At 47.2% G+C, this 22,054-nt stretch overlaps 1 protein-coding gene across 1 annotated transcript in view; it reads left to right on the forward strand.

The window, feature by feature from the left end:
• Positions 1-20,266, forward strand: part of LOC142574502 (carbonic anhydrase 1-like) — a 61,196-nt gene extending 40,930 nt beyond the window's left edge. The window contains exons 3-9 of the mRNA XM_075683565.1: positions 8,716-8,755; positions 9,024-9,107; positions 10,143-10,220; positions 12,236-12,384; positions 13,313-13,402; positions 14,772-15,017; positions 19,796-20,266. Coding sequence (XP_075539680.1) covers positions 8,716-8,755; positions 9,024-9,107; positions 10,143-10,220; positions 12,236-12,384; positions 13,313-13,402; positions 14,772-15,017; positions 19,796-20,056 — 948 coding nt within the window. The 3' untranslated portion in view covers positions 20,057-20,266. The remainder of the gene's footprint in view (positions 1-8,715; positions 8,756-9,023; positions 9,108-10,142; positions 10,221-12,235; positions 12,385-13,312; positions 13,403-14,771; positions 15,018-19,795) is intronic.
• The last annotated feature ends 1,788 nt before the right edge of the window (positions 20,267-22,054 follow it).

Below are 22,054 nucleotides of genomic sequence, written 5' to 3' on the forward strand. Positions count from 1 at the left end.
TGCCCACTGTTGTTCAGAATAACAGCGTCATTGCTACATTTGCCCCGCAGTCTCCATATTACGCGTCTGTTGCGCCTTTTGAAGTAATCGCCTCTGCATTAATGGGCTATCCTTGCATTTTCGGGTTTTCCTCAGCTGGGTCTCAAGTTTTATTTTTTCGCAGATGTACACAATTCGCCTACACTGTTCTTGTAATATTTGAAGAAATTCCCACGATCCAAAAGTGACTCAGTTATATCGTAGCCTTTCACCCTATTGGTTTAGTAAATTCAGACACTGAAGTGAGCAACACGCGTAGCGTATTTCTCATCCTGTTCATATAATTAAATTAAACTGTGGCAATCTGATATCGTTCTCAAGTTTATTTATTAATTTTTACTTATTTATATATTTCCTCAAGTTACCCCGCAAGGGGCAGTAGATGAGGTGTAGGCAAAATCACTTGATGATATCTTCGATGATGTGCTTGAATTCCATGTTTTGGGTGCAATCTACGGAATTACGGGTAATGCGTTCAACTCCCGTGTTGTTTGCACGAAGAATGAGTCCGAGTGCGATGCGGAGCGTGCTGGCAGCTGCGTTAAACAGCTTTATGGTGATTTATGCGACGAGAACTGCGATAAGAGGGAATGATTAGGAATGTGCACGTGAAATACGACAGAACTTATAGTAAATGCAGAGGCGAGAGATCTTGAGTCGTCAGACCAAGGGTCCAAGAGAGTCCCTGGATTTAAGTGCGGACACGCTAGTGAAGTAGGTGTAGAGTATGCAAACCTAACAGTTTGATTTTGGACGGCGTCTTGGAAGTTAATATGGGTAGAATGGCATAGATTCCTGATAGGAGTGGGCGTATTATTGTTCTGGGCGAGGTTTTGTTGGACAGTATTTGAACCGACGGAAGGGAGAGTCTTAAATTACGGCGCAGGTATCCGAGTAGGCGATTAGCATCGTTCACCGTAGCCGATATGTGGGCGGACCAGGATAAGTGTGAAGTGAATTTAGTGACCCCTTATTTGAAGTTAGCACAACCGGAAATTTCGGAACCTTTAATTTTATGTGTTAGGGACAGGTTTGAAAGGAAATATGTGAAAGGGGATATGCGCAGTTTTGGAGACATTGAGGGACGTTAGTCATGAACCGCAGCAAAATTTATTCTAGTTTAAATCGGATTGCGGGATTAGTGGATCGGAAGTAGGACGATTGGACGATAGAAGACACAGCCATCGGCAGCAATCGGATTTGAGACTGAGTGCAATTCCATCACATATGCCGTAATCGACAATCGACAAATGTCGTAGAAGAAACAAGAGCTGTTGCTTCTCTCCTTTCTAGTGTATCTCTTTCTTTCCTTCTTTCTTTGTTTCTTTCTTTTCTATGGGTCTATTAGTTTTATGTTTTGCTTTACTTGGTTCTCGTGTTTTTGCCTTATGTTGCCTGCGTGCAATCCTGCGATTACCATTCAACGCTTACAGTTGTTGTCATGGCATTGTTGTATTGGTATGTGGATATTTTGAGGCACATTTTCGATGTACTGATCATTTTTATTTCGAGTTCTACTTGAAACGAAACGTCATGCCATTGTTTTAATTTTGTACTGCAAAGAGAGGGGGAAAGATACGAAGAAAGAAAAAACGGCAGGGAAATTAACCCGAACGGAAAGTGCAGTTTCTTGTTTTACACTGGGGAATGGGGAAAGGGGAGTTAGAAATGATACATAGACAGAGGTTTACATGCACATGGTAATAGCCAGCAGGTTCACCGCTCACTATGAGAGCACAAGATCACGTGCAGTACATTGAACACCAACCAAGGATCAAACCGTTTTTGCGGGTCTGTTGTCTTTGGAAATTGTAGCAGAGCCTTCGCTACCCTCTACTGCACACAACTTACGAAGTCGGCATGCCAAATTGGTTTGTTCTGACAATGGTCCGTGATCAACGCGAGTCATGCAGCGCAGCTGCGAGCGATCGTCTCTATTCACTGTAGCGAGGAAAGTTGCAAAGAACGTGTTCAAGGGTTTCCTCGCGACCACAGTTATGACACGCTGTGTTTTCAGCCATTCCTACGCGGAAAGCATTGATTTTTGTAGAGGCCACTTCTCGAGAAAGAATATGCGAACTACCAGTCTACCGCATAGGTTCGCAGTCCTGGCTTTTTTCATTTTGAAAAATAACGAGCTGGAACGCGATCCTCATCCTAGCCATAAATACATGTTCTACAACCACTTCCCTTTCGTTAGAACTATATTTCCAAAGTACATTAAACAAGCCTTCTTTCTTCATTTTTACTTGAAGGACTTGCTGCATATTGAGCACGTCATACAAGAGGGGCAGCCAAACGCCACCTACGATCTTCAGTGCGTCTGCTTAAACTAAGATAATTAAAAACAATATGCACCTGGCTTACTACTTTTATGGTATCACAACTATTTTCGTGCCCATACCGAAGCAGATGCTAACGACACGCGAAAGAGCAACGAAAACATCATTTAGTATCTAGAACTGCTGGCGGCGAGATATTCTCGCGATTAGGTGGTACAAGTCCACTTGCTGGTCGCAGCTCGTGCGAGTGCAGTGCGGGAGGGCCAGGCTCGCTTCGCGTCCGGGTCCCACTACGTCATCATTATCCCGCATGTTCTTTACGACACCGTACTGCACGTCTTTTCTTTTCCACACGAGATGACGACAACTAAGGTATATAAGTAGGCAAGCCGGAAGCTCCTTGCGGAGAGTCGACGCGAACGGTGTTACGCGAATAGGAAAAATAAGCCAAGATGGTGCCATAATTCCCGAGCAAAAGAGGATCTAAAGGCTGTACTTTCCGGGTCCCCCTAAAGAGGGTCCGCGAAGCCCCGGTCCTTTTCCTTCGAGAATGCGCAACTCTTGCGAAGGCGTAATCCCGCAGGCCCCCGCCGAGTCTACGTACCCACTCCCTGGCTCTCGTCTCAGCCAGTGTCATAGGACGCACTAGCCGTGCGTCCTATATAAAGACTACGGCGAGCAGAGCTTCCTCCTTCCATTGGGCGCTTGGATTTACACCACTGTAGCATTGGCTACAGACGCCCTACCCTTATTCGGCTCCGCTATGCTGATATTCTCTTAACTAAGCAGACATTCGCCCATTTATTGAGGACTGGCACAAGATGCGCAGCCTCTCAGGAGCGTCTCCACGGCGTAATGTGCGCCTCACGGCTACTTTGCAGTCTAGAGCGCCTACTCTTCCTAAAAGGATCGGCATCTATGAGGAAGGACGTGTCGCGCATCCTCTCGCCATTCTCGAAGGACGACGACTCGCTGTCCTTATTAATTTCTCGGATGTCCGCGCGCGCACGACAAGTACGGCCGGAGCAAAGCCAACGACACCGTCTATACGTGCACAACAAAGTCGCTCGCTCTCACTCAGTGAAGCACTGCAAGCTGTTGCGATTAAAAAAAAAGGCTGCGCCTAGAGTGAGATGCGCAAGTTTTGACGCACAGAGGACAAGCCAAGTGTTACCAGCAGCTTGTGAACCTCTACGCTATAAGCAACGCCTACGCTAAACATCGCGGGCCACTTATTTTTTCAACCAGTGTTTACTGAAACACTAATCGTTGCATAAGGAGATGAAGCCGCTTCGTGAAAGGCCCTCAAATTTCTGTGAAGGCCTTAGGCAGCTCTCTCAAATTTCAACGTCTATTCCCTGAAAGTGTCCTTGTCGAAATGTTTAAATCTCCTTAGTGTTTCATATCTACGTATTTCGTAGGCATGCTTCGGTACATTTTTCCTCCATTGATTTCTTTTATTAAATTTATTTGGCATCAAAAATTCACTCAAACACATCACCGTCATGCGCTATTAATTTCTACTTCATTGAGTAATGTAATAGCATCGGCGACGTGCTAACTCTAAAAGCAATGAATTATGACGCGACACAGCCACTCGGTGCGGATAGCTAGTAATGAGAAATGATATTTCAGCGCCCTTTACGCTGAAATCTGTTATAAATGCTGATCGCACTTAAGATTTCTTAAAAGATAACTAAGGAGTTACGCGGCTTTCTTTGTCGTGACAGGGTTGATTGATTGATTGATTGATTGATTGATTGATTGATTGATTGATTGATTGATTGATTGATTGATTGATTGATTGATTGATTGATTGATTGATTGATTGATTGATTGATTGATTGGAAATGTTTGTGACTACTTCGTCGGCGGTTTCTCCGCAAACAATAAAATTGTTAAATGGTTAAAGAATGACGTCATAAGGTGATACGAAAGTATTCCTGCATAAATCAGTTTTAGCAAACGTTCGTAGACAGTCAGAATAGAAAACATACACAGAGCAACAAAATGGCACGTTCTGCAATTTGCGATTTCGCTCCGGCTGCTTATGTTCGTTTTTCAGTACGTTTTTTTCTTCAAGGTTGCCCCTGTTACTCCTGAAAGTTATTGAAAACATCCGCCTACGAAACATATGACAGCTAACAATACGTTAGCTCTGGCTTTTCAGGAATATTTTCTGCTTGAGTGCTGGCACGGTGAATGAGGTAGGATTTTTGTTCCCACGCCAAACGATCGTCTGCAAATGTTGGCCTAAACGGTGAGTCAGCAGTATCTTCGAAAGCGCTTTTCGTGCTTTATGAAGACTTCCCTTGTAAACCTCCAGCGTTCCTTCATCCACACCATGGTAATGAAACAAGAAGATGCTTCAACACCACGCCTATATTAGTCCCTGTTAGTCCCGCCTATATTCCCTGACCACGTCCCTACGGAGGCACTTTCTTACCCACGTCGTGCGATCGCAAGAATGCGCAACTGCTTCCAGGTGGCGCTTCTTACTTCGTGCTGGTGATAAAAAAAGCAAGGAAGAGGCTGAGTGATCGACCGGATTAGTCACAGGCATAGGTAGCGATACATGGCAGATAAAGAAGTTTTAAGGAAGATAAGAGGGGTTAAGGAGATGTACACAAAAAAAAATGTTAGAATCAAAAGCATGCATAGCATAGCTGATTAACTCAAGCAGGCCAGGTGACTGTCACAGCTCGGTTTCATATGGGATGCCAGTAAATCATCGTCATCATTTTTTTTTCAGGCCAGTGAACGTACGTTTTCAAAACATGCGACTTGCGGCCTTAAAAATCTCGGGTTTTGCGTGCCAATACCAAGATACAATTGTGAGGCACGCCTTAGTGGGGAATTCCGGAATAATTTTGACCACCTGGGGTTCTTTAACGTGAACCCTAAAGGGGCTTTAGTGCATCCAATGCACGGTACATAGGGGCGTTGTTGCATTTCACCCCCATAGGAATGGAGGGGGTGTGGTGATGATAATTATGATTGTGATAGTGGTAGTGGTCGTGGTGGTGTGGTGATGGTGACGACGATTTGTGGTGGTAGCGGTGGTGGTGGCGACTATAATGCTTCGCCTTTATGGCGTGCAAACACAAAGGGAGATGGGCCAGTACCAGGTGGCAGGAGGCAACGTACGAGAAATGCGTATTCTAAAAGTAGAAATGAAAAATACAACCGGAAAGACCCAAAGAGAAACAACAATGCGTGAACGAGCATCCAGACTAAACTTAAACAATAATATGAAAGAGGTATTAATGAAGTAGAGATAATTTGGAGAATCAATTTCAGTTAAATCAATAGTGAACAGAGAAGAAGACAAAGGTACGAAAATAGCACGAGCGAAGAAATCAAGTGGGAAGAAGGAAGAAGAAAACGAACGTGCATTGCGGACTGGTTTTGCTCGTTCGTCTGTCGGCAACGTACTCTCGGTCAGCTTTTCTTCTTTGAGCTTTTGCTGAGAAGGTGCTTCGACGTCATCCCCTTGAGCTTGCTTCGCTCTTTCACCGTTTGATGGCGACGCGAAAGGAAAAGGCCACCGCGGCTTCCCGGCAGCTCTGGGTGAGTGCTTATTTACTCGCAGCTCCGTTGCAGGTGCAGATATGCCACTGTGAAATGCTACAACGGCGGTAACGTTGTCCTTCCACCGGAGAAACCACTTCTGACACCATGTTATGCGTGGGTTCGTGATACGCGCTCCAGGACGCATTGGCTGGCTTCGGTTACCACTGATGAACACACATGCGGAACGCACTATAGGCAGACGTGTTTGTTCCATGATATCCAAAAAGCCTCTTCCCGCTGTTGCCGGACCGGTCACATCCGTAGCTTAACTCTGTTGGCACGTAGAGGGCGCTGGATCTTGCTGGCTGTATATAACCCGTATATGATAGTCGAGAGCGGCTTTGCGTGAGAAAGATAAACGAACCTAGAGTTCCTGAGCCATATCTGCAAATTGTCCAGCCAGTCGAGAAAATTTCAGCGATGCTCCTGAATCGCTCGGGCGTTTCCGGAGTCGACGTCGTCGGCGTCCGTTGTAACACGTTCAATATGTACACAGTACGTAGATTCGCAGCGGTATACAGGTCGCAACTCTACTCAATAACCAAAGTGGCTCGTGACCGGCGGACCCTACAGGTGTCCTATGTAGTAGCCCGACGGGGCGGCCGGACGCGCGGCCTACGGAGCGAGGCCTAACGGCCGGGGGCACGGAACACCGCAGAGAGAACGACCACTTGATCGATGACCAACAGACCACCGAACCCATTGAACTACTTTATTCAACCTGCAGAGATGAGGGGGTGCACTGCGCGGTACACTGCGCCAACCAGGGCTGGGTAAATACACGTTGCAAATGTATCATGATACGATACAAGATACTCGGGCAACAAGTATTTGAGATACAGATACAAAATACTGCCGCGATAATTGTATCAGACGCGATACCGTCAATGTTTATCTTAAGGTACTTCGATATATTCGCAAGTTTGTTATTATAGATCCATTTAATGAAGCAGCAAACGCGTATGCACAAAAATGTTTGCCTGGAAATATCTGAACTGCGACCAACATTCTTTTTTTTTAATTTGAACAATATGTCTGTTAGTATCTCAAAAGTTCGGTCTTTCTCGCTCAAAGTGTAATATTTTCATTCCGAAACAATGTGTGGAACCCACTAGACGCAAGGCAACCACGCTCTTGCATTCTTCAGACTTCGTAACACAGCACCACGCAAGAGAAACTTCGATGACTACACTATAGCGGCATCAGAATTTGCACGAAAGACGCCGCACGCATTGGCGGTACGCAGAGCAGAACGGCGGCTACGAGCAAGTTTCATGGCAGCAGCGCAACTCAAAACAAAAAAAAAAGGATCTAGAGAAGAAAAGGTCGGTTGCGCGCATCCGTTCGCGCTCCTGTTTTTGTCGAGACGTCGCAAGCGCCACCACGTGACTCTTCTCCACCAATAGGGACGCGGAGACCTCATCGCCTGCCCTAGCTGGAGGGCTCTCGCGCAAAGCTGAAAACATGTCGTTGACTTTAGTTTTTGCTCAGGTGGCTTAGTGGCAGTAGCATAGGCTTGGGAAACGGAGTTCGGCCAACGTTTATAACTTTCGCACGGAGATGTTGCGATAGCCCCAGTATCTTATACCTTAATATACACGACACATCGTTTCGTGTATCGGAAATATAGATACTGATGCACGTCTTGTCAGGCGTATCATGGTACATATACAAGATGCCCAAAGAGTATCTAAGACATACTGAAATACATGCATCTTCGATAGCGGTCAGCACTGGCTCCAACAGACTTGACCTAATGCCATACTACATTGAGCGCGTGGTGGCGCTAGTGACCAGACACTTTTAGGCGAAACTGAGGATACAACATCCTACGCCAGTTCTAAATCAAGGAAAGTAAAAAAAAAATATTGTTAGCATATACATCTGGTCACAGAGTACGTTTCCACAATAAAGCAACACTGAGTAAGACGCATAACGTAGCTAATTAATTAATTTCTAATTGCTTTCCTAAACTACCTAGGAGTTAAAATTTGCTCTAGCGTAAAAAATACTCTACTATACGCTACGTATTGAGTATCCCGCACTTAAATTGGGATTTAGAAATATCAAAGTCAGCGTAGCAAAAAAATGTTACCTTGGTGTTATAAGGTTAGTCGGCGCACATTATTAACGACGCACGTGCAGATAGACCGCTAAGCGACCACTGAGGCAGGAGGACCACCCGTCTGAACTACCACTCCGCGTCGCACAACCTGCGCATTCACCAATAGCCATTAGTTTGTAGAATGAAGGGTTGTGGGGGTACGCATTAAGCGAAACCTGGATTGCATTGGTTAGGGTCTTTTATAGTTTTAGGTTTTTTTATAGCTTAAATTACTCCATATAGAGCTACACCGCCATTCAGTCTACATTTCCGAAGCCAACTTAGTCATTTCCTTTCACGCTATAGTGACTGTGTAGCTAAGTACGCTGTGCCTTTCGTACCTGATAAGCATCGGTCTATAAATGTCGCGAGACAACTGTAGATAGACGAAGACTGTAATTAGTGAAACGTAGATCATTCTTACTTTTCACATAGCACCTCTATTTGCTTGATTTGTTTCCTTTCTTTCTTTATTTCTTTCTTGTTCTTCACTCCTTCCTCCGAAAGTGACATGTTTTTCTCTGGAGAAAACACTGCATGAATATGTGACAGCGAAACTGTTTTCTGGCGTGTATGTGTTACAACATCGCGTTAAAACAGTTAAGCACCACTTGTTCTCGAGAAGCTCGCGTTCGCGGTTGCTGTCTAGAGACTTGCCTCCTCATTTACCAACAAAAAAAAAACTTTCTCACTGCAATCTCGCCCTTCTCTTTGAAGCTGCCGTTCACCAGTCTACTTATCTCGGTGAATATATGTTGTAAGTATGAACCTCGTCTCTCCTATCTCAGTGACTAAACCGGAGCTCTTTGTTGCTTTTGATTGATTGATTGATTGATTGATTGATTGATTGATTGATTGATTGATTGATTGATTGATTGATTGATTGATTGATTGATTGATTGATTGATTGATTGATTGATTGATTGATTGATTGATTTTCTTCCTTTCTTCCTTCCTTCCTTTTACCGTTGTTGATCATTGCCTCACGCTAACCGTGATTCCTTACTGTTTCTTCCCGATGCCAGCCGCGCATTACAGTCCGCTCGCGAGAATAAGGGGAATACAGGCGCCGGACAATCACAACTACTTCGAGCCAAGCACCATTGTAGGTGAGTTTGACAAGAGCAAAAAAAAAAACTCTTTTTAACGCCCACACAAGCGACGTTCTCGACGAAGTGTCCCAGAACTGATTTAAAAGTCCGCCGGCAAACCGCACGCCGAGTTGCTCCAGGTTTATTCCTCACTGTTATGTTACTGAAACTGCTCGAAAGAAATTTGCAAAAAATAAAGAAGTCCCGAAGTAAAGACTGTCGGGGGGGACCACTTGTAAAACTAGCATTTGATACGTAACAAAAAAATGCAGAGGACCTGGGAAGCACAAAGTCAGTAATAGTAGTTACATACATCCTATACAAAACCAAGATTACAAAAGGAGCATGGCATTCAAAATAACACTTACAAAAAAGCAAAAATACTGCCCCGTTTCGTTTCGCCATCACTACGGCGCTCTGCCTCAACCGGTATCCCCGGTGTAGGTTTGCTCGTACAAACAACGACTGGCTGTTTCATCGTTAACCTAAATCCTAATTACGCTGACGTCAATTTTAAACTAATTACCTTATTCATGTCCGACGTGCCCCAACCACGCCTCCATTGTTATCGATCGATGAGGCAATTAGTATTTTGTATATATAGGTACGTGGGTAAATCTCAGAACTAGGCTTTCTGTACTATATGCTTCCTCTATTTTTTTTTTCTTCTTCTTTAAAGCAAGTTGTTACTAATGTACGTATTCGTTCAGGGCTCCAAAACCAGCACCTTTTCTCGCGGATACATTAGGTTCGATCATCGTCCTCACTTCTATTTCACTCATTACAGACACGCAGTGAAATTTAGAGTTTGACGGAAGCTTATCTGGGCAGGAATGATCGCGGCTCAGTTGGGGGGGGGGGGCGAAAACACGGTCACGCAGCGACATAAAGGAAGAACAAAAGACGTTTCGGCTTCCACACGAGAATATACTTTTGTTTTAAACGCCTGGTATTCTTTGTGTGCTCGGTGTCCGCCTTATAGGCATATCGATATGCAAATGAGCCACAGATAAGTCGATGCAATGTACATATGCCACCATGTACGCTTTGCAGCGAGTCTCCGCAAGTGTGACGTGGACGACTGGGTCTACTCGGTTCCCTCGAACTGCAGCATCAGCTCAAGCATCCACGGTGAGTTGAACAACGTTCATCGGGACAAGAGGCGCTGCTCTGGCGTCGTGTCGTTCTTCGCTTCTGTCTCTCTAACCGTCGCCACAGTGCAGTCGGCAGGAGAGTTATCACTACAGCCTTTCAATCACACTCACACGAGCTGCATGTGAACATTCCCGAAGACTATGTCGAACTGCTATAGGGCAAGCAACGATTCAGTGCGGGTCAGTCGGAGCGTACTTGTAGGTTTTCATATTTCCGTTAGCGCAACTCAGAGCAGTGGTGCAAAAGAAACCAGATGAGATGGAATACACCGGGACACAAAACTTGCAAAATCTCACTGCACGACACCTGCGAATTGTTTTTGTTCCTGTAACAGGTGTCGCATAATACAGGTGTCGTAATACAGTCACCAACCCCACGCGTCCGCTTGCCTCCTGTCTTTTTTTTTTTTTTTCCACAGATCCAGAGTTGCGCTAACGGCAGGCAAACGTCATCGAATATGGATTGCCCCCTAGACCGCCATCCTCGAATATACTTCGAGGGTACCGTTTAGCTCTGCGGAGATGCAGGTTTCGAGGACTACACCGACAAAGGAGGACACGCCCGTCAGTGTGCTTTCTTTGTCTACGTAGTCCTCAAGTTCTTTTTCTGGAGCGCTAAAGGAAGCATTGAAGTTAGGAAAAAATAGATGAAGGAAAGCAGTGGACAATGTGTAATACTATATGGAGTTAAGGTTAACGCAAGTTAAAGCACACTTTTCTTTTTTGTCTATGTTGGCACTTTGTTCAGCTGCGTGCACATCGCTCCGACGCCGTGACAGATAGGAGTATGGAGGCGTGGACAAAAATTCGGCCTCGCGAACGTTCTCAAAATGTTTGTGAAGATGTATAAGAACAAAGAGTCTGGTCGGTAATAAAAAATAATAAGTGAAGAGTCTTATAGTACCAAATCACTTATTACTTTTTCGCGACGTCCAGGGGCGACAGGACCAGAAAAAGGGCCCGTACTTCGCCATACTCGCACGCAAATTCTTAGTGTTGTGCGCACTCTGCCAGGAATTCGCACGCTATCCGCGAGAAGCGCTCCGTGATTTCTATGGATATGTAGCCTGGCGCGCTGCTGACTCAAGGGCGCACTCGCCGCCTGCAGCGCAGGAGACGTGGCCCACCAAGTACCCGGACTGCAAGGGCAAGTCGCAGTCGCCACTGCACCTGCGCTTCCTCCAGTCCACTTACAAGGACATGCCGCCCATAAACTTCTTCAACTACGACACCGAGATGGTCCTGACCGTCGAGGTCAAGGGCGCGAACCGTGAGAGAGACATAGCTCTTCATTCGTTAATTCGTGAGTGAGTGAGTGAGTGAGTGAGTGAGTGAGTGAGTGAGTGAGTGAGTGAGTGAGTGAGTGAGTGAGTGAGTGAGTGAGTGAGTGAGTGAGTGAGTGAGTGAGTGAGTGAGTGAGTGAGTGAGTGAGTGAGTGAGTGAGTGAGTGAGTGAGTGAGTGAGTGAGTGAGTGAGTGAGTGAGTGAGTGAGTGAGTGAGTGAGTGAGTGAGTGAGTGAGTGAGTGAGTGAGTCTGAGTGAAGCGACTGAACGAGCTAGCCAGTCAGCCAGTCCCTGACTGACTTATTCTTTCAGTGCCCGACGAGCGATTCAGCTGCTGACCTGCTCATTGGTTTACGGCAGACTGGGTCACTGATTGGGCTCTGTGATTATGACTATACCAACAGCCTAAACCTGTACGAACAAACGAAACCCAGCGCTAACTTCCAACCAATGATGTACACGCATTCCGCGAAGAACACATGTGCCACGTATGACATCAAAGCTTAGAACGGGAAGTATACACAGAGATTAGAACATACACAGAGTACTATTAGAAATAAAAACCGAAAGCGTTAGGAATTGGGTTCGGTGGTAATAATGCATTGTAGATAGACTTCCTTATTATTTATTTATTTATTTATTTATTTATTTATTTATTTATTTATTTATTTATTTATTTATTTATTTATTTATTTATTTATTTCACCAGTGTTCGTGTCCCCGACCAACTCTCGCGTGGCCGTCTACGGCGGTCCCCTGCTGGTCGAGTACACTTTCGTCCTCGGAGTGTTCCACTTCGGCACCGGCAGTGGACAGGGCGCCGAGCACCACATCGACGAGCAGAACAACGCGGCCGAGGTGAGCCGCGACGGGAGAGCTCGAGCGCTGGCCTTCTTTCTCCGGTCCCTCGCTGCGTGTACTGCCCGTGGCGCTTCCCAGATGGGGAGGCAGATGGGCTCTTGAAACTGCTCGGTAGGACGCCCTTGTCAGGGCTCGCGCTTGTCTCGGCAGCAGCGACACCAAGTTGTGCACCAGCCGTCTCACAAAAGCGCTTTCAGAGCACGTCTGCTGTTTCCCCCCCGCTGTACATGGTCATTAGTGAGGGAAACTGCACGACTGCAATGGTAATTACTTTGAGGAAAGACGCACAGGGCAGAGTTAGCAACACTGTTGCCTTCACGTTTTTTTTCTCACAGCACACCATTTAGAACAAGTGACCCCCTATATATATATATATATATATATATATATATATATTCGTGCCTAGAATACACGCACACAAACGACTATATGCCCCTACCCATTCGCGCAACTTAACTCGAAGACGAGAAGAGAGGGGGTTAACCGAGGGTCCCGATTTTTATTAGTCATATCACGAGAAGCCAGCAAACACTGACACCAAGGACAACATAGGGGAAATTACTTGCGCTTAATAAATGAAATAAAGAAACGATAAATTATTGGAAATTGAAGTGGACGAAAAAACAACTTGCCGCAGGTGGGAACCGAAGACGAATGATAAGCGTCGAACGATGTTAGGCAGTAAATGTTGAATGCAATAAAAGCAAATACACTGATTTTATTATTTCTTTTTTTTTTTGATTGACTGAAGCCCAGTGCATATTCGCGATCAACTTTCACCGAAGTGCCAACAGTTTTGGCGGCCGTGTACCTCTAGATGCCGTCAAAGCGTGTAATCGCGTTCGGGTGAAGCACGCCTTTAAAGCCTGCAAAACGCTCGCACGACCCGCCCTGAACGTTCGCCACTTGCGTCGCGCTTTCGTAGCTCCAGTTGATCCACTACACGGAGACCAACATCGACATCGACTGCCTCAAGGAAGTTAACGGCCTGCTGGCACTCGTCATCCTTTTCAAGGTGAGTGCGACTTCACGACTGTCAACGTGAGGCAGACATCTTGAGCGAAAATGCCTCCCGCACCTGTGTACACTCTTAGAGACAAATGTGCACCCTTCCGGGTGTATATTTGCCACACGACGATAATCGTCATCTCGTCTTGCTTGCGTTTCCTTTCTTGAAAACGCTGCGCTCGATACTTTCCTGTCGAGAATGCTCTGTCGTGCTGACAAATGCGCATGCCGTTCGTGACTTGGAAGTAACGGGCTCGCAGCGTTAAAGAAAGGAAATGCGGGCAAGACGGATGACGATTATTGTTGTGCTTCAAGATACGAACCCAAAGGGTGTAATTTTGCTTAAGAGTGTATGAGTCAGGCAAGAGGATGTAAAGAGAGGCCACTATACTGTGGAAGAAGGGCAGGAGAGGAATGCCGCTAAAGGGTGCAGCAGTCAGCGAGAAAAAGCCTCTGCCGTGGGGAGGTATAGCTTACCTCTTTACACCGTTACCTCTCAAATTATCATTTGCTTCTATCTCGACGATTACCAAAACGTTTTTTTTTTCATCTTTAAATTTATTTTTTGTGTGTGTGTGTGTGTTTGTCCTGGTGACCTATGTGCGCGCCCACGTTGCAGAAAGTGTGGCACGTGACAGCATCAGTTGCGAGGAGATCATCCCAGCTTACGGAACAGGATACCACGGGCAATCTTAAACGAGCGGCTCGGGTCGACGAGAAGGAGCACGAAAGTGGGATGTCTCAGAAACGAAGTAAAATTTTGCATCTGCCGTAACGGCACTCCCTCGATCGTGGACGCCTCCCGCACTTGCTCGCCATTGTTATCAGTGCCGCCGCATGCGCCGCCGTTGGCGTGAGTTTATATATTTACGAGGGCTGATCGCCTCCGGCGCTATGCAGTTGTCGAGTGCCCGGCTATAAGGTCCTCGGGGAAATTGAGTAACGTTTTTTTGTTTTTGTTTTTTTTTTTGTCAGTCGTGCGTTTGAACTGTCTGGCTTCACGCTACACACGGGAAACAGCATGACCCCGGAGATCGCGAGCACCTGCTCTCGCTATCTCGTACGCCGTGGAAATACAAACCGCTGAAAGCCATCAAGCGTGCCAAGCAGCGAACATAAGTGGCACGGGCGCTCTCGTATTTCGCTCCCGTCGGAATGCGGCGGTCGTGGGCCGCGCGGCTTAGGACCCGCGACATCGCGATGGGCAGCAGGTTCCACCCCGGCGGTCACGCAAACATCTGCATACTGGAAATAACTCGAGCATCAGCTAGATGGAGATTGCATTCTTCGAAATAGTACTTTTGTGCTCTCAGTGTTCCGTTCTCCGCTTACCGTATCGAGTGGGCCGGCGGCCATTCCTCTCACTACGCACGCAGGAGACGGAGAACAACAACACCGCGCTGTCGGGCTTCATGAAGGCGGTGCGCGAGCTGCATGTGCCGGGCACCAACGAGACGTCGCCCAAGGCGAGCTCGGCGGTGCCAAAGTTCTTCATGTCCTACTTCACGCCAGCCAGCACCGAGAACTACTACCTCTACTCGGGCTCGCTCACCTTCCCGCCTTGCACCGAGCGGGTCATCAACGTCGTGCTCAGCCGCTCCGTCGAGATCGGCAAGGACCAGGTGCAGTGCTCGTGCGCCGACGTGAAAAAACGTTTGCAGCCGCTGACCAAGTCAAACGAAAAGAAAGACGTTTCGGTACCCGTGCGGATTCCGTACCCGTACCCGTACGTACCCGTACCCGTACGTTCCCGTACCCGTACCGGAAACCGTACGTTTCGGAACCCGTACGCGGTCCGAAACGTCTTTTTTTCGTTAGACTTGGTCAGTGGCTGCAAACGTTTTTTCACTTCAATGCCTGACCAGACGAATTTTCGTCGAAACCTTGAATACGCCGACGTATAGCTTACGTCAGAAGGTCCGTCCGCTGGACTAGTTGGTCTAACATTGTAAATTCCAAGTGCAGCTTTCATGTGTATTTTTTTTTTGCGCTGTATTTGGAATTTACAACGTAGCTTACAGCCGTTCGTCGTTTACACGAATCCGGTAAAGTCTAATCGAGTGGACTTGTCGGGCCCCAGAACCGGTCGTCGGGGCTAACGTAAGCGCTAAGGGGTCGAGCCGAGGCACTCAGCCTCGCTTTAAACAACAGGCGTGAACTCCTTACCCACGCCATCGCACGATGTCTGATGCTCATTGTAAACGTTGGCGCATCGCATTATGACGACGCGCTAGGAAAAGCGATGATGTGCCATATATTATCGTAATCGCGTAAACGCGGCTAATGAATGAACAATGAGCGTTTAGGTCAGCTGTCTAAAAAGACACAATATATTAACATAATGGCGCCACAGTCAATTCTTACACAAGCTCATTACGAGCTCATTGCGGGGTACTTATGACATGCGATACGTCCAAGCGGTTCCCGTTATGTCATGACGAGCAGCTTCCAAGAGTTAGCCTGCCCGTTTAGCGCGTCATTCGAAGGATAACTTGACTGTGGCTATACAGTAAGCATTTGTTGATTTAGCTGACGGTGGACAAGGAACAAATGGAATTTCTTTGACACGCAATAACCGCCGGACAGGCCGCCATTGGAATCTGAACCTGGCAACGTTTAACGTTAGAACGCTATCTAGTGAGGCGAGTCTAGCAGTGTTATTGGAGGAATTAGAGGGTAGTAAATGGGATATAATAGGGCTCAGTGAGGTTAGGAGGACAAAAGAAGCATATACAGTGCTAAAAAGCGGTCATGTACTGTGTTACCGGGGCTTAGCGGAGAGACGAGAACTAGGAGTCGGATTCCTGATTAATAAGGAAATAGCTGGTAACATACAGGAATTCTATAGCATTAACGAGAGGGTGACAGGTCTTGTTGTGAAACTTAATAAGAGGTACAAATTGAAGGTGGTACAAGTCTATGCCCCTACATGCAGTCATGATGACTAGGAAGTCGAAAGCTTTTATGAAGACGTGGAATCGGCGATGGGTAAAGTCAAAACAAAATACACTATACTGATGGTCGACTTCAATGCCAGGGTAGGCAAGAAGCAGGCTGGAGACAAGTCAGTGGGGGAATATGGCATAGGCTCTAGGAATAGCAGAGGAGAATTATTAGTAGAGTTTGCAGAACAGAATAATATGCGGATAATGAACACCTTTTTCCGCAAGCGGGTTAGCCGAAAGTGCACGTGGAGGAGCCCGAATGGTGAGACTAGAGATGAAATCGACTTCATACTCTGCGCGAACCCTGGCATCATACAAGATGTAGACGTGCTCGGCAAGGTACGCTGCAGTGACCATAGGATGGTAAGAACTCGAATTAGCCTAGACTTGAGGAGGGAACGGAAGAAACTGGTACACAAGAAGCCAATCAATGAGTTAGCGGTAAGAGGGAAACTAGAGGAATTCCGGATCAAGCTACAGGACAGGTATTCGGCTTTAACTCAGGAAGAGGACCTTAGTGTTGAAGCAATGAACGACTATCTCATGGGCATCATTAAGGAGTGCGCAATAGAAGTCGGTGGTAACGCCGTTAGACAGGAAACCAGTAAGCTATCGCAGGAGACGAAAGATCTGATCAAGAAACGCCAATGTATGAAATCCTCTAACCCTACAGCTAGAATAGAACTGGCAGAACTTTCTAAGTTAATCAACAAGCGTAAGACAGCGGACATCAGCAACTATAATATGGATAGAATTGAACAGGCTCTCAGGAACGGAGGAAGCCTAAAAACAGTGAAGAAGAAACTAGGAATAGGCAAGAATCAGATGTGTGCGTTAAGAGACAAAGCCGGCAATATCGTTACTAATATGGATGAGATAGTTCAAGTGACTGAGGAGTTCTATAGAGATTTATACAGTACCAGTGGCACCCACGACGATAGTGGAAGAGAGAATAGCCTAGAGGAATTCGAAATCCCACAGGTAACGCCCGAAGAAGTAAAGAAAGCCTTAGGAGCTATGCAAAGGGGGAAGGCAGCTGGGGAGGATCAGGTAACAACAGATTTGTTGAAGGATGGTGGTCAGATTGTTCTAGAGAAACTGGCCACCCTGTATACGCAATGCCTAATAACCTCGAGCGTACCGGAATCTTGGAAGAACGCTAACATCATCCTAATCCATAAGAAAGGGGACGCCAAAGACTTGAAAAATTATAGACCGATCAGATTACTGTCCGTTGCCTACAAAGTATTTACTAAGGTAATCGCAAATAGAATCAGGAACACCTTAGACTTCTGTCAACCAAAGGACCAGGCCGGATTCCGTAAAGGCTACTCAACAATAGACCATATTCACACTATCAATCAAGTGATAGAGAAATGTGCAGAATATAACCAACCCTTATATATAGCTTTCATTGATTACGAGAAAGCGTTTGATTCAGTCGAAACCTCAGCAGTCATGGAGGCATTACGGAATCAGGGTGTAGATGAGCCATATATAAAGATACTGGAAGATATCTATAGCGGCTCCACAGCCACCGTAGTCCTCCACAAAGAAAGCAACAAAATCCCTATAAAGAAAGGCGTCAGACAGGGAGATACGATATCTCCAATGCTATTCACAGCATGTTTACAGGAGGTATTCAGAGGCCTGGAGTGGGAAGAATTGGGGATAAAAGTTGATGGAGAATACCTTAGCAACTTGCGATTCGCTGATGATATTGCCTTGCTTAGTAACTCAGGAGACCAATTGCAATGCATGCTCACTGACCTGGAGAGACAAAGCAGAAGGGTGGGTCTGAAAATTAATCTGCAGAAAACTAAAGTATTGTTTAACAGTCTCGGAAGAGAACAGCAGTTTACGATAGGTAGCGAAGCACTGGAAGTGGTAAGGGAATACATCTACTTAGGGCAGGTAGTGACCACGGATCCGGATCATGAGACTGAAATAACCAGAAGAATAAGAATGGGCTGGGGTGCGTTTGGCAGGCATTCTCAAATCATGAACAGCAGGTTGCCACTATCCCTCAAAAGGAAAGTGTATAACAGCTGTGTGTTACCAGTACTCACATATGGGGCAAAAACCTGAAGGCTTACGAAAAGGGTTCTGCTGAAATTGAGGACGACGCAACGAGCTATGGAAAGAAGAATGATGGGTGTGACGTTAAGGGATAAGAAAAGAGCAGATTGGGTGAGGCAACAAACGCGGGTAAACGACATCTTAGTTGAAATCAAGAAAAAGAAATGGGCATGGGCCGGACATGTAATGAGGAGGGAAGATAACCGATGGTCACTAAGGGTTACGGACTGGATTCCAAGGGAAGGGATGCGTAGCAGGGGGCGGCAGAAAGTTAGGTGGGCGGATGACATTAAGAAGTTTGCAGGGACAACATGGCCACAATTAGTACATGACCGGGGTAGTTGGAGAAGTATGGGAGAGGCCTTTGCCCTGCAGTGGGCGTAACTAGGCTGATGATGATGATGATGATGAACCTTGTAGTAATCTTGCATTAATCATGCCGTTAGTCTTCACGAAGGCTTGAGTCGCGCTGGACTTAGTATACGATGGCGATAATGATGACAAAAATAAGCACAATTGCACGACATGATGAAGTAGAAAAGGGAGCCCGCTTCCGGTTTTCTTCGTTCACTGTGTCGGTCCGTGTTGCGCATTGTGACCTGCGTCAAAGTGCGACCAGATTAATTTGAAGAGCGAACAGAAAATGGTTTACCAGTGCTTCTGTTTCGCGTAATTACATAGAAGTATGACGTCTACAGTCGCTCTAGGGCTGCAGGCTCCAAGCATTGCATTCTTCAAAACAAACCGGGATTTCGCCACTGTTATGCAAATACGGGTAATCTTGAAATGCCACAACGCATTCGAGTGGTTTTCTATCTGCTCACGTTTGAATTTATGCTAATAGAACAATGAACAGGAAACTTAAATTGATATGCACCTTTATATTACGCTTCTGTAAAAGCAAAACAGTCGCTCTTTCCATGAGAGGAGACTTGATAAGCCAAAATAAAAGGACGCTACGACAACAGGCTGTCGGAGCAAAGCCACCTAGAAAAAGAAAGTTTTCTAGGTGGCTTTGGTCGGAGCTGCTGCCTCGACGCTCCCATAGCGTAGGAACGAAGGAGACAACACAAAACGCCGCGTTTGCCCTTTGCCGTTGTTCCTATTGTTTTGATTTCCTGCTGTTTGTGTTGCTTGCACCGCGCTTGTATTTTGCATGACGTTTTCGTTGTCCTGTGCCTTTTCTACTTGCGTTCGCGTTTGCACGTCTGTCTTTCAGTTAGCAACAACAGTGTCCCTTTAACACTGCCGTGTCGCTGATTCTGGGATTCAGCGCACGGCTTACAGGGACGGCACGGGTGTTTTGTTGTTGTTGTTGTTGTTTTGCTTTTGTTGTTGTTGTTCCAAAATCCCGTCCATATACCGCTGTCGTGCAGCTAGCGGAGCTGCGCAAGCTGAAGTGGCGGTTCCAGACCCAACCGTGCTCGTCGGCCACGGTGGCTGGCAACGTGCGAAAGCTCGTGGCCAGCACCACGGGGGCTGAGACGCGGGCGGTGTACCGGAACTTCCGGTTCATGACCCGCCAGGGTGCCACCGCGCCCGCAGCGCCCTCCGCCGTCGCCCTCGCCGTTATCGCGGTGCTGCTCGCCGCAGAGGCCGCTGCTACGCCGCCCGACACGGCCTGGCCGCTTCCATAAGAGACATTATTACGCATGATTTAGGCGCCGATGGAAGAAAAAAAAAAGATTGTCGCAGTTGCGTTGCGCCCTATACGCGCTAATTATAACGGTCGTTGTAACGTTCAAAACTTCGTCAGCTGCCAGGTGTGCGTAGCCTTCTAACGGCTGCTGTGTTTGTATTCCTGTTGGATGCAACACATTCCCTGCAATTACGGGCGAATGTGCTTGGCTTGCCGTTTTTTTCTTTTTTTTGTCCTTGCGTTTACGCTATGTTTTATGCGAATGTAGTGCTACAAAAGCCGCACGTTTATGACGTTGATAGTATTTCCACGGCCGAAATTCCCGATAGCCAACCGTGTGTATGTATGCATGCAATCGCGGATAGTAAAGACTTTTAGAGCGCAGCTCTTTGGCGTCCGTTCCTGGGTTTCGCGTCGTCGTCGGCGTCGTCGTCGTCGTCGGCGTCGTCGTCGGCCTCGTAACCAGCTCCGCCCCCCTTTCATCCCCCCAGCGCTAGCAGCGACCGACTGATACCGCTGGATGCCGCTGACGCCGCTAGAGAGTCAAGATAACGTGACTGCATAGAACACCGTCGCCGCCATGCAGAAAGAGGAGGAAAGGGTCCCCCCCTCCCCCTGTTCTTGTGTGGCGGATAGCTGGGGTTGACTCACTATCGCCGTCAGCGGCATCAGTCAGTCGCTGCTATCTCTTCCCTCCTCCCTTTATCGTGTTGTCCGCTTGCTGCGCGCGCTTCTGCCCCCATCGTTTGCCGCTGGGTGTACACGCCGCCCCCCTCCGCTTCCGCTTACTGCTGGTTGCTCTCGACGGCGGCGATGAGCCTCCGCTTCGGCGGCGCGAACTGCAGGGTCTTCTCGGCGGCGGCGATGAGCTTCTGCTTCAGCCTCGCTTACTGCTGGTTGCTCTCGACGGCGGCGATGAGCCTCCGCTTCGGCGGCGCGAACGGCAGGGTCTTCTCGGCGGCGGCGCTTAGCCTCTGCTTCCCCCACGGCTGTGACAACCTCGCGAGGCACTTGTATAGATCTCGTCTTTGAGAATCAAGCATTGGTGTACCAAGTCGAACATATATCAGTCTATTTCTCCGACCACAAAGCTTCCTTCATGACTGTCAAGAACTGTTAGTGGAGTCTTTGTTAAAGGAATACGTGTGAAAAATAAAAAAAAAATTATGTGATAGCGCATACATGTGTTGCTCGATTTCTTTGCCTCAATCTATCCAAAAGGTGAAACAGCTTATTTGCTGCGCTCAAATTTCGCATTAGGAAGTAACGTAATCGTCGGTAATTTTTTTCCTACAGGGAAACGTATACGAGCGCAGCTATCAGTTTGTTTCCTTTCTGGTGCTATCGCTGGAATGTAGAAGCCACCTACTGTTCGTACTACGGCTGCGAGCGCTCCGAACGGGCACGCACGCAGTGGCGAGATACATATTTGCGACTAGGCGAGTTCGCGTAGGGGCGAGGAGGTAGGGTTAATCTTGAGTCATGTGATTTGCCGCGTCAAAAGAACTCGGGCTATCGAAAAACGCCGGCGCTGAGGGCTGACCATCAGGCGTTCTTTGGTGTAAAGTCAAAGCTCGTTACACGAGCGTTTTTTCCTCTTCACCGATCGATCGCAACGCTCAGCCTCAGTTTGCAAGCTGTAGTATATCCTTCGTTGCAGAAGTGGTGAAGCTTGCGCAGCTCCAGCGCGGCGTTCTGGGACGACCCCTTTCGGCGGTGCTGTCACTTTCGCGTGACGTAGTGCGCGGCAGGTTGGACGATACGAGTGGTCTTGCGCAACCGACTTTGCTCGACCAGCCGAACAGCGCGCACAGATAGTTCCGAAAGTGACCGTCCGAGAATACGCCTTTGGTAACAACGCTTGCGAATCATCTTGTTGCATCGATCGGTCCCCTAAAAAACGGTGCCGTCATATCTTGAGGCCACTTGTTCTTTACTTCTGAGAGGTCACACAATGCTGAAAAAAAAAATTATGTGTTTGCGTTACTCGTGGACA

The sequence above is a fragment of the Dermacentor variabilis genome, chromosome 3, assembly GCF_050947875.1.
Source record: "Dermacentor variabilis isolate Ectoservices chromosome 3, ASM5094787v1, whole genome shotgun sequence".
NCBI classification, from domain to species: domain Eukaryota; kingdom Metazoa; phylum Arthropoda; class Arachnida; order Ixodida; family Ixodidae; genus Dermacentor; species Dermacentor variabilis.